The sequence below is a fragment of the Orycteropus afer genome, unplaced genomic scaffold, assembly GCF_000298275.1.
Source record: "Orycteropus afer afer isolate SDZICR_OR568_19922 unplaced genomic scaffold, OryAfe1.0 scaffold00303, whole genome shotgun sequence".
Classification (NCBI taxonomy): Eukaryota; Metazoa; Chordata; class Mammalia; order Tubulidentata; family Orycteropodidae; genus Orycteropus; species Orycteropus afer.
Window position 1 is genome coordinate 3,094,897 of NW_006921890.1, and position 13,066 is coordinate 3,107,962.

The 13,066-nt window shown below is 41.9% G+C and overlaps 1 protein-coding gene across 1 annotated transcript in view; it reads left to right on the top strand.

Annotated features, from left to right (window-relative positions):
• SLC6A18 (solute carrier family 6 member 18) overlaps nucleotides 1–13,066 on the top strand; it is a 37,143-nt gene that overhangs the window by 10,515 nt on the left and 13,562 nt on the right. Inside the window, exons 4-5 of the mRNA XM_007951621.1 lie at nucleotides 104–285; nucleotides 12,163–12,273. Coding sequence (XP_007949812.1) covers nucleotides 104–285; nucleotides 12,163–12,273 — 293 coding nt within the window. The remainder of the gene's footprint in view (nucleotides 1–103; nucleotides 286–12,162; nucleotides 12,274–13,066) is intronic.

Sequence of the window (13,066 nt, forward strand, 5' to 3'; positions counted from 1 at the left end):
AGCAACGAGGCTGGATGAGGGGTCTGCAGTCCAGGCCCTCCCGGCCCAGGCAGCCCTGGCAGTGGTGTGGCCACCCGACCCTGACAGCACCCCTTGCTTGCAGGGCTCGTGGAGGAATGCCAGGGCAGCAGCTCTGTGAGCTACTTCTGGTACCGACAGACTCTCAACATCACAGCCAACATCAACGACAGCGGGACTGTGCAGTGGCGGCTACTCATTTGCTTGGCCACCTGCTGGGTGATCGTGTACCTGTGTGTCATCAGGGGCATTGAGTCTTCAGGAAAGGTGAGCACCTTGGCTCCCCCAGCTCGCTGGGACTCCTGCTCACCTGCCCCCTGAGCTTCCAAAGCGAAGGCCCCGTGGGGGTCCGCAGGCTTCTTCCTGTCCTACCCTCTACTGCCCAGGCCCCTGCCTCTTCCTCTGCAGGCTCAGTCTGCACCCAGCTCGTTATGGAACATGCAGCACAGGCCTTCCTTCTGAGGGATGGTTCTCAGATGGAGGCTCTGAGACTGGGGAAGTGAGTCCTGGGCAGAGTCCTCATGGGCCTGGTGGATGGATATTTGCAGCATCCCACAGGCAGGCCCTCTCCTCCTGGGTACCCTGTCCTCTCTCCCGACCATCCCACAGGTGCCCTTGTTTCTCGGGCCCTGGTTTTTCTCTGGGCTGCGTGTGGGCCCTGACTGGGCTGGTCAACATGCACATCAGTGGACCCACAAAGGCAGAAATTCATAAATGAGTTGACAGCCCATGGGAACCTCTTTGGGGTAATTAGGCCATGCGATTAATTCATGTACAGATGTTGTGCTGAGGCCCCAGCCTCTGAAAGCTTGCCCTGCTCCAACACCCCACAGTGGCAGTCACAAAATGCCCTGGGGTGCCATCTGGATCAGAACCTTGATGGGTCACAGTGAGCACACCCAAAGAGGGGCTCCTGACACTCCCGCTGTCTCTAGCAGGTTTCATTTTTCATGTGACAAACATCGGTTTTGATTTTTGTTTTTTGTTTTTTGCAGTGTTCCCTCCATTCCCACCCCTGATAACAAACAAACAAAGTTTATTCAATATATAAACTTTCCTTGACTTTTTACAATAAAGAACTAATACAATATTTGGCCTATTGTGATTGACTTACTTCACTCAGCATAATGTCCTCCAAGTTCATCCACATTATGCAGTGTCTTACAGATTCTATGTTATTCTTTAGGCTTGCATAGTATTCCATTGTGGGTATGTACCATAGTTTGGTTATCTATTCTTCAGTTGATGGACACCTAGGTTGTTTCCATCTTTTTGCTATTGTAAATAGTGCTGCAATGAACGTGGGTGTGCACATATCTGTTTTTGTCCTGGCTCTCACTTCTTTAGGATATATACCTAGTAATGGAATGCCTGGATCAAATGGTATTTCTAATTCCAACTTTTTAAGGAATCACCATACTACTTTCCATAGCTGTTGTACCATTTTACAGTCCCACCAGCAGTGTGTGAGAGTCCCAATCTCTCCACATCCTCACTAGCATTTATTATTTTCTGTCTTGTTGGACTTTGCTACTAGTGCTGGGGCAAGATGGTATCTCATTATTTTGATTTGCACCTCTCTAATGGCTAATGATTGTGAGCATTTCTTCATATGTTTGATGGCTGCCTGAATATCCACTTTGGTGAAGTGTCTATTCATGTCTTCTGCCTATTTTTTAATTGGATTATTTGTCTTTTTGTTGTTGAGATGTTGAAGTTTTCTATAAATTTTAGAGATAAGTCCCTTGTCAGATATGTCATTGCCAAATATTGTTTCCCAGTCTGTAGGTTCTCTTTTTATCTTTCGAAGAAGTCTTTTGAGGCACATAAAAATTTGATTTTTAGGAGGTCCCATTCATCTAGTTTCTCTTCTGCTGTTTGTGCATTTTGGAGTATGCTTGATAGTCATTTTTGCCATAAATTAGGGCCCCAAAATTTGCCCCTATTTTTTCCCTGAGAAACATTATAGTTTTAGATTTCACATTTAAGTCTTTGATCCATCTGGAGTTAGTTTTTGTGTATAGTGTGAGGTATGGATCTTGTTTCATTTTTCTGCAAACGGATAGCCAGTTTTGCCAGCACCATTTTTTAAAGAGACCACCTCTTCCCATGTAATGGATTTCAGCCTTTCATCAAAAATCAGCTACACTTAGGTCAATGAGCCTATTTCTGGGTTCTCAATTCTGTTCCACTGGTCTGTGCATCTGTGGTTGTACCAATACCAGGCTATTTTGACTATGGTGGCTGTATAGTAGTAGGTTTTGAGATCTGGGAGTATGAGACTTCCTACTTTGTTCTTTTTCTTCAACGGTGCTTTGGTTATCCAAGGTCTCTTCCCTTTCCATATAAAGTTAGTAATTGCTTTTTCCATATCATTAAAGAATCTTGATGGGATGTACAGATTGCTTTGGGTAGAACTGACACTTTTACAATGTTCAATCTTCCTATCCATGAGCATGGCATGTTCTTCCATTTATGTGGGTCTCTTATAGTTTCTTAAAGTAGTCTTTGGTAGTTTTCTTTGGGCAGGTTTTTTGTGTCCCCCTCGGAAGGAAGGTTGGGTAATCCTACTTCCGTAGTGATACTGCCTCGGAAACCCAAGGAGGGGTCGCTATGAGTCCGGGCCGACTCGACGGCACATAACAATAACAACAACAGTGGGATTTATTTCCAAATATTTTATTTTTTTGGTAGCTATTGTAAATGGTAGTGATTTCCTTATTTCCTTTTCAACAATTTCTTTGCCAGTGTAGAGGAATCCAACTGATTTTTGTATGTTGATCTTGTATCCCACCACTATGCTAAGTCTCTCAATTAGTTCCAGTAGGTTTTTTTTTTCTTTTTGCTGAGTCTCTTGAGCTTTCTATGGATAGGATCATATCATCAGCAAGTAAGGATAGTTTTACTATTTGCTTACCAATCTAGAGGTCTTTGATTTTCCTTTCTTGCCTTATTGCCCTGGCTAGGACTTCCAATGCAATGTTGAATAGAAGTAGTGATACAGGGCATCTTTATCTGGTTCCTGTTCACAGAGGGAATGGTTTCAGTCTCTCTTTATTGAGAATAATGTTGACTGTTGCTTTTGCATGTTGTTGTTGTTGTTATGTGCCGTCGAGTCGGCCCCAACTCATAGCGACCCCTCCTTGGGTTTCCGAGGCAGTATCACTACAGAACTAGGATTGCCCAACCTTCCTTCCGAGGAGTGGCTGGTGGGTTTGAACCGCCAGCCTTCTGGTTAGCAGTCAAGTGCTTTAGCCACTATGCTACCAGAGCTCCCTTTATTATGTTGAGGAATGTCCCTTCTATTGTTATTTTTCTGAGAGTATTTATCAGGAATGGGTGTTGGATTTTATCAAATGCCTTTTCTGTATTGATTGATATGATCATTGTGGTAGTTCAGTTTGTGTGTCAACTTGGCTAGGCAAGGTTGAGTGGCTGGGCAGCTGGATGTAGTATTCCCCGTGATGAGACTGGTAATCCACTCCATGGTGGAATCTACGTGAGCAGCTGAGTAGCTGCCTTGGGAATGTGTTCTGCTTCCTGTATATAAGCAGAAGCCTTGGGGAATAGTCTCTATCTCTCTCTATGGCACACTTGGACACTGCATGTAGCCGTGTCATTGTTCAGCAGCCTGCCATGCTCTGCAGACCTTGGGACTTAAAATGAACTTAAATTAATGGTCTGCCGTGAGGTCTGGTAACATTGGGACTGTGCCATTTTATTTGTCACCGTTGGGCTTCTCAGCCTCAGCAGCCAGCAGCTGTCTGAATGAAGAAATGCCTCAAGCTTCAGTGGGCCGGGAGCTGGAGGCAGAGCTGAAGCCCAAGGCTGAGGGGCTTTCACCTAGCCCTTAGAGCCTGGCACTTTGAACTTGGCCTTAAAGCCTCCAAACTGTAGGAGAATAAACTCCTGTTGTTCAAGCCATCCCATTTGTAGTATATTCTTGTCAGAGTGGCACTAGGTAACCAGAACAATCATATGGTTCTTTTCCTTTGTTTTATTTATGTGATAGATGACATTGATTGTTTTCCTAATGTTGAACCATCGCTGCATATACAAACCCCACTTGGTCATAATGTATTACATTTTGATATGTTGTTGGAATCTATTGGCTGAGATTTTGTTGAAGACTTTTGCATCTATATTCATGAGGGATATTGGACTGTAGTTTTCCTTTTTAGTGTTGTCTTTGCCTGGTTTTGGTATCAAGGTTATGCTTGCTTCATAAAATGAATTTGGGAGGATTCCATCCATTTCTATGTTCTGGAATAGTTTGAGTAGGATTGGTGTCAGTTCTTCTCTGAATGTTTGATAGAATTCTCCAATGAAACTGTCTAGGCCAGGGCTTTTTTGTTGTTGTTGGTAATTTTTTTTATGACTTGTTCAATATCTTCTTTTATTATGGGTCTGTTCAACTTTTCCACCTCAGACTGTGTTAGTTTAGGTACATAGTATGTTCCTAGAAATTTTTGCATTTCTTCTAGATTTTCAAATCTGTTGGAGTATAGTTCTTCATAGTATATCCTGATAAACCAAAAACCAAACTCACTGCCATTGAGTCTATTTGACTCATAGCCACCCCTCTTTGGGTTTCCAAGGCAGTATCACTACAGAAATAGATTGCCCAATCTTCCTTCCAAGGAGTGGCTGGTGGGTTTGAACCACCAACCTTCTGGATAGCAGTCAAATGCCATCAGAGCTCCAAGTATCCTGATATTATCCTTTTAATTTCTGTTGGTTCTGTTGTGACATCATCCAATTTGTTTCTTATTCATGTTATTTGTATTCTCTCCCTCTTTTCTTTTGTTAAATTGCCAGTGATTTGTCAAGTCTATTAATCTTTTCAAAAAACTAATTTCTAGTCTTGTTGATTTTTTTCTATCATCTTTCTCTTTTCTGTTTCATTTATTTCTGCTTGAATCTTTATTATTTCTTTTCTTCTGGTGACTGCAGGCTTTTTTTTGCTGCTCTTTTTCTAATTGTTGGGGATGTTGGGTTAAGGTGTTGATTTTGGCTTTTTCTTCATTTTTGATGTGTGCATTTATTGTTATAAATTGCCCTGTGATCACTGCTTTGGCTGTGTCCCAAAGATTTTGCTATGTTGTGTTTTTGTTCTCATTTGATTCAAGGAATTTTTTATTTTCATTTTTTGTTTCTTCTTTTATCTAGTCATTTTCAAGGAGGGTGTTATTTGGTGTCAATGTGCCTTCTATTTTTCCTTTGGTCTTCCCATTGGTGATTTCTAATTTTATAGCATTGTGATCTGAGAAGATGCTTTGCAGTATTTCAATGTGTTAAATTTCTTAAAGCTTGCTTTGTAGGCTAACATGGTCTATCCTGGAGAATGTTCCCTGTGCACTGGAAAACAATGTATTTTGTGCTGTTGTTGAGTGAAGTGCTCTCTAAATATCTATAAGGTCTAGTTGGTGAATTGTATTGTTTAGTTCTTCTGAGGCTTTGTTGAGTTTCTTTTCAGTTATTCTATCTTTGACTGAAAGTGGTGGATTAAAGTCTCCTACTATGACTGTGGAGTCATATATTTGTATTTTAAATTCTGTTAAAGTCTGATTTATGTATTATGGAGCTCTTTCATTGGGTGCATAAATATTTATTATAGTTAAGTCCTCTTGTTCTACCAATCCATTAATCATTATATAATGTACTTCCTTTTCTATTATGGTTGTTTTTGTCTTAAAGTCTATTTTATCAGAAATTAATATTGGCACTCCTGCTCTTTTATGGTTCCTATTTGCTTGATATATATTTTTCCCACCTTTGATTTTTAGTCTATGTGTGTCTTTCAAAGGTGTGTCTGTTGTAGACAGCATGTCTTATTCAGTCTGCAATTCTCCATCTCTTGAGTGGTGCATGTAATCCATTTCATTCACTGTAATTATTGACAAGTATGAATTTGTTGTTGTCATTTTGCTATGTGTTTTTTCGTGGTGTTACTGATTTCTTTGTTTCATTTAATTTTCTGTGCTGAGCTCATTTGTTTTTCAATCATGTTATCACTTCCTTTATTGCTATTGTTTGCTGTTGTTATGGTTGTTAGGTGTCGTCAAGTTGTCCCTGCCTCATCGTGACCCTATGCACAGCAGAACAAAACACTGCCTGGTCCTTGTGTCAGCTCTGCAATCCCTGCTATACTTGAGCCCATCGTTGTAGGCACTGTGTCAGTCCATCTTGTTGAGGGCCTTCTCCTCCTTCATTGACCCTCCACTTTACCAAGCATGATATCTTTCTCCAGGAAATGGTCTTTTCTGACAACATGACCAAAGTAGGCAAAATGAAGTCTGGCCATTCTCACTTCCAAGAAGTATTCCAGCTGCACTTCTTCCAGGACAGATTTGTTAGTTCTTTTAGCAGTCCATGATACTTTCAGCATCCTTCTCCAACACCACAACTCAAAAGCATTGACTCTTCTTTGGTCTTCCTTATTCATTGTCCAGTTCTCACATGCATATGGGGAGACTGAAAATACCATGCCTTGTGTCAGGTGCACCTTAGTCCTCAAGGAGACATCTTTGCTCTTCGGCAGTTGAAAGAGGTCTTTAGCAGCAGATTTGTTAAGTGCTATATGTCATCTGATATCTTGATTGCTGCTTCCATTGGCATTGATTGTAGAACCAAGTAATACGAAGTCTTTGACAACTTCAATCTTTTCTCCATTTATCGTGATGCTGCTTATTGGTCCAGTTGTGAAGATTTTTGTTTTCTTTATATTGAGATGTAATTCATGCTGCAGACTGTAGTCTTTAATCTTCATCAGTGTTTCAAGTCATCCTCACTCTCAGCAACCAAAGTTGTGTTATCAGTGTATCACAGGTTATTAATGATTATTCCTCTGACCCTGATGCCATGTTCTTCATATAGTCCAGCTTCTCAGATTATTTACTCAGTATGCAGATTGAATAAGTATGGTGAAAGGATACAATCCTGATGCACTCACTTCTTGATTTTAAACCATGCAGTGTCCCCTTATTCTGTTTGAATGACAGCCTCCTGGTATATGTACAGGTTCCTCATGACTACAATTAAGTGTTCTGGGATTCCCATTCTTCTCAATGTTACCCATAATTTGTTAAGAGCCACACAATCAAATGCTTTTGCATACTCAGTAAACAACTTTCTGGTATTCCTTGCTTTGAGCCAAGATCCTTCTGACATCAGCAATGATATCTCTCATTCCATGTCCTCTTCTGAATCCAGCTTGCTTTTCTGGAAGTTCTCTGTCACTATACTGCTGCAACCATTTTTGAATTATCTTCAGTAAGATTTTACTTGAGTGTGATATTCATGATACTGTTTGATAATTTCCACATTCTGTGGGATCACCTTTCTTTGGAATGGATACAAATATGGATCTCTTTCAGTTGATTGGCCAGGTAGCTGCCTTCCAAATCTACTGTCATAGCAGAGTGAGTACCTCCAGCACAGCATCCATTTGTTGAAACATCTCAATGAGTGTCCCATCAATTCCTGGAGCCTTGTTTGTTGCCACTTCCTTCAGTGTGCTTTGACTTCTTCCTTTAATACCATTGGTTCTTGATCATATGCCACCTCCTGAAATGGATGAAGATCGACCAGTTCTTTTTGGTACAGTGACTCTGTATATTCCCTCTATCTTTTTTTGATATTTCCTAAATCATTCAATATATTGCCCATAGAATCTTTCAATATTGCAACTTGAGGCTTGAATTTTTTCTTTAGTTCTTTCAGCTTGAGAAATGCCAAGTGTTTTCTTCACTTTTGGTTTTCTAACTCCAGGTCTTTGCACATTTCGTTATAATAGTTCACTTTTTCTTCTTGAGTCATTCTTTGAAATCTTCTGTTCAGTTCTTTTATCTTGTCATTTCTTCCATTTGCTTTAGCTACTCTCCATTCAACGGCAAGTTTCAGAGTCTTTTCTAACTTCTATTTTGGTCTTTTCCTCCTTTCCTGTCTTTTTTAATGACCTTTTGCTTTCTTCATGGATGATGTTCTTGATGTCATCCAATTCCTCTGGTTTTTCAGTCATTTGTGTTCAAATCTATTTTTTAGATGGTTTCTAAGTTCAGTAGGGATATATTCAAGGTCATATTTTGTTTCTCGTGGACTTGTTTTAATTGTCATCATCTTCAACTTCAGCTTGCATATGAGCAGTTGATGGTCTGCTCCACAATCAGCTCCTGGCCTTGTTTTGGCTGAAGATATTGAGTTTTTCCATTGCCTCTTGCCACAGAGGTAGTCATTCTGATTCCTGTATACTCCATCTGGTGAAGTCCACATGTTTAGCCACCATTTGTGTTGTTGTAAAAGGTATTTGCAATGAATAAGTCATTGGTTTTACAAAATTTTATCTTGCAATTTCCAGCATTATTTCTATCACCAAGGCCAAATTTTCCAACTACTGGTGATTCTTCTTTGTTTCCAGCTTTTTCATTCCAATCATCAGTCATAATCAGCACATCTTGATTGCATGTTTGGTCAATTTCAGACTACAGAAGCTGGTAAAAATCTTCAATTTCCTAATCTTTGGCTTTAGTGGTTTGTGCATAAATTTGAGTAATAGTAGTATTAACTGGTTTTCCTTGTAGGCATATGGATATTATCCTATCACTGACAGCATTGTACTTCAGGATGGATCTTGAATTAGCCTTTGTGATGATGAATGCCATGCCATTCCTCTTCAATTTGTCATTCCCGGCGTAGTAGATCATATAGTTGTCTGATTCAAAACAGCCAAAACCAGTCAATTTCAGCTCACTAATGCCTAGGATATCAATCTTCCTGCGTTTCATTTCATTTTTGACAGCTTCCAATTTTCCTAGATTCATACTTTGTATATTCCATGTTCCAATTATTAATGGATGTTTGCAGCTGTTTCTCCTCAGTTTGAATCATGCCATATCAGCAAACAGAGGTCCCAAAAACTTTACTTTGTCCTTATCATTAAGGTTGGTTCTACTCTGATGAGACAGCTCTTTCCCAGTCATATGTTGAGTGCCTTCCAACCTGAGGGGCTCATCTTCCGGACTGTATTAGACAATGTTTCAGGGCTATTCAAAAAGTTGTCCAGTAATGTATCAGACAGTGTTTTCTGCTATTCATGAGGTTTTCCCTGGCCAATTCTTTGAGAAGTGGATGGGCTCTTCCTTCTTCCGAGTCTGTCTTAGTCTGGAAGCTCCACTGAAACCCGTCTATCATGGGCAACCCTCCTGGCATTTGAAACACCAGTGGTACAGCTCCCAGCCTCATAGCAGCATGCAAGCCACCACAATAGGACAAACTGACAGACAAGCTCATCTCCCTTCGTTGTTCCAAACCCCTCTGCCCACTCCCTGGCCTTCCCCTTACCTGTTCTGGCTATCGGCCCTGGCTTCTTCCTGCTTCCTTCCTGGGTGGGGGCACTCCCTCCCCTTACCTGGATCTGACCTTCAGCCCTGGCTTCTTCCTACTGCTTCCTGCCTTGGGTGGAGTCTCACCCTTCCCTTACCTGGATTGGGCCAACTATTTAGTATTTGCTAAATATCTGTGCTGGTCCTCTTTTTTATTTTGATGTGAAAGTTTATCATTTTTCTTTGAGGTTACCCTGTAATTTATAATTTTCTTCCCAAGTTTAGAACAGTCCATTCTATCTTGCAACTATTTTGGCGTCCTCACCATTTAGAAGTTCTGTAACTACACAGTTTTTTCACTCTTTTTGGTTTGTAGTAGTCCTCATTTGCCAATTGATGTCTCTGATTCCATTTACAATCTTGTAGGTTTATATACTTTGGATACTTCCATAACTGGGTTGGTTTCTGCATTATGTCCTCATGTGTGTTAATGGTTGGTCACTTGTTGTTAGCTGTTGTTGGTTCTCTGTCCAAAGGACTCCTTTTACCATCTCTTGTAAAGTTGATATAGAATTCATGGTTGGAATTTTTTTTCTTTCAGGGTTTTATGTATACCATCCCATTGCCTTCTCACCTGCATGGTTTCTGCTGAGAAATCAGAATTTAGTCTTATTGGTTGCTCTTTGTAGGTAACTTTTCATTTTTCCCATACTGCTTCCAGGATTCTTTCAGAAGGACTGATCTACTTGTTCACCCTCAATGTAAGTGGGTCTCAATCTGCACCTGGGAAGCATGCTGCCCTGTGATCTGCAGGTGTGGACCTGTGTGAGCCAGTGCAGCGGGTGGCTGGACTCGCCCAGGGGTCAGTAACAGGAAGAAGGGTCATTGGGGGAGTCTCAGGCAGGAGATCAGGTTTGGAGGATGAGGGAGCAGGGAGGAGGGTTTTCTTTGAGACACGCTGGCTTGATACCTATGAGATGTTCCCATGGAGACTTTGCTTTTGGTGAGTTTGATGATGATATGTCTTAGTGATTTTATTTTGGTGTCTATCCTGTTTGGGGTTCATTAGACTTCTTGAATGGATATATTCTCATCTTTCATCATATCAGGGAGATTCTCTTCCAACAAATTTTTGACAATTTTCTCTGTGGTTTTTATTTGTCTCTTCCTGTTCTGGAATTCTGATTACACATAGGTTGTTCCTTTTGATGGTATCCCACATGAACCTTAGGCTTTTTTCATTGTGTTTTGATCTTTTTTCTCATTGATCACTTTCCAAAGAAGTATTGAGGTATTGTCTGCAATCTCACTGATTCTGTCTTACGTTGGTGCAATACTACTCCTTTGCCCATTCAATGTGTTATCTATTTATAAAAATTTAGTATTAATCTTTGGATTTCTGTGTGTAGATTTTGTATCATTTCTAATTTTTCTTTAATTTTGACATTTTGTTCTTGTATTTTCTTCCAAAACTGTTCAAGGGTTTTCTCTGTGTTTTCCTCAATTTTGTCCATGTTTTCCTTGATCTGTCTATCAATTTGTTGATGGTACCTAAATATAATTCTTTTGAATTCCTCCTCAGAGAGTTCCAATGCAGCTTCTTCTTCAGGCATGTTTTGTGAGTCTATATCCTGGTCCCTTGTTTCTACTGTTTTATCTTACTTCTTTGTGTGGTCTGTGATGGTATGTTGTCTCCAAGACATTCTGACATTTTTGTGTTTATACTTAATTGATGATTATATGTTGGAGTGATTCACCCAAGATTTTAGTTTTCTTTGGATGTATCTGAGAAAGCAGGGTACCGTGCTCCTCTATTCACTAGTTGGCAGCATTTATGCACTCACCACTTGTCTCCTTTCCAGTTGTCAGCCTCATATATGTCCATGCTATCTTTGACAAGTAGAGCCTATTTTTAGGTCCCTGGAATTTGAACAAGAATTCTGTCACTTTAAATATCCAAAATGGCCACCACCTGTAAACTTTCAAAATGGCTGTACCCTCCAGACAGCTGAAAGTCCATAGCTCATTTTGTCTCCTTCTTTGTTGTTTCCCTTTTAGTCATTAGCTACCTGTGCAATAGTCCATGCAGGCCTTGTGAGCAGGGCTAATTTTAGGTTAATTCTCAGGTCCTATCTGGTAGCATAGTGCCTAAGGCACTTGACTGCTAACCAGAAGGATGGCAGTTCAAACCCACCAGCCACTCCTTGGAAGGAAGATGGGGCGATCTACTTCCATAGTGATACTGCCTCAGAAACCCAAGGAGGGGTCACTATGGGTTGGGTCCGACTCGACGGCACATAACAACAACAACAATACCACTTGGAATTATTCAGGCTGCCTGTGCCATCAGGACAGCCAATAGTCCACGGCTCCATTTGTCTCCTTATGCACTGTTTTCATTTAGGTTCTTCCACTGGGAGATCTGGTGGCATAGTTCCTAAGGCTATGACATAGTCCCTAAAGCTATTGACTGCTAACCAGAAACTGGCAATTCAAACCCACCAGCCACTCCTCAGAAGGAAGATTGGGCAATCTACTTCCATAGTGATACTGCTTCAGAAACACAAGGAGAGTCGCTATGAGTTGGATATGACTGTATGACTGGACGCAGGTTCTTCTACTAGTTGGTGCCTAATCCACTTCTGCATAGTTCCTTTCAAAGCTCAGGGCTCCAGGATTATCTTCTATATCTGTGTCAATTTGTTTCTCTTTTCTTCGTTGAAGAGGGTCTGTGTAGCTTCTTTGCCTATTCCACCATCTTACTGGAAGTCCTAAGAAATGTCATTTTAAAAGTGGAATCATTTTCCTTTTTTTTTTTCTTAAGGTGATTTATTTCACAGCCCTATTCCCATACCTGGTCCTGACAGTCTTCCTGATCCAAGGACTTACCCTGCCTGGGGCAACAGAAGGACTGATCTACTTGTTCACCCCCAATGTAAGTGGGTCTCAGTCTGCACCTAGGAAGCATGCTGCCCTGTGGTCTGTGGGCATGGACCTGTGTGAGCCAGTGCAGCGGGTGGCTGGGCTGGCCCAGGGGTCAGTGACGGGAAGAGGGGTCAGTGGGGAGTCTCAGGCAGGAGATCAGGTTTGGAGGAGAAGGGAACAGGGAGGAGGGCTTCGTTTGAGACATGCTGGCTTGGTGCCTGTGAGATATTCCCATGGAGACTGACACTAGGTCAGGGTTCAGAGCAGAGACTGCTGGAGACCCAGATGTTCACTCTGAGGGTCAGCCCACAGGCTTCAGCCCTGGACCCCACACGCAGGGTCTCTTTCAGCAGCATGCACTCACCAGGTGAGAACTCACGTGTCCCCCAGACCACTCCACACAGTCCAGGATCCCATTATCACCTGCCAAGGTCACCAAGAGAGCTCCTGGGGCCACCCCTTCCATTCTGCCCATGGAGTGTCTGGCTACGGGTGTTAGAGGAATGGCCACAGAGATGGTCTAGGGCCAGGCAGAATGAATGGTCACCTTGCTGCTCAGACAAAGACAATGGAGGGGGAGGAGGAGGAGGAGGAAAGGGCGGGAGAAAGCAGGGGACAAGGAGGAAGAAGAAGCAAAGGAGAAGGCAGAGGGGGATGAGAGGGCAGAGGAGAGGATGGGAGGAGAGTAGGAGGGGTGGGAAGGGAAAGGGTTCTCCGTTAACCCAGCTCTAGCTGGGGCATGGCTGTCTAGAGGCACTAGTGGAACTGGTGGAGGTCTGGGGGTGTGCCCAGGTGACCCCCAG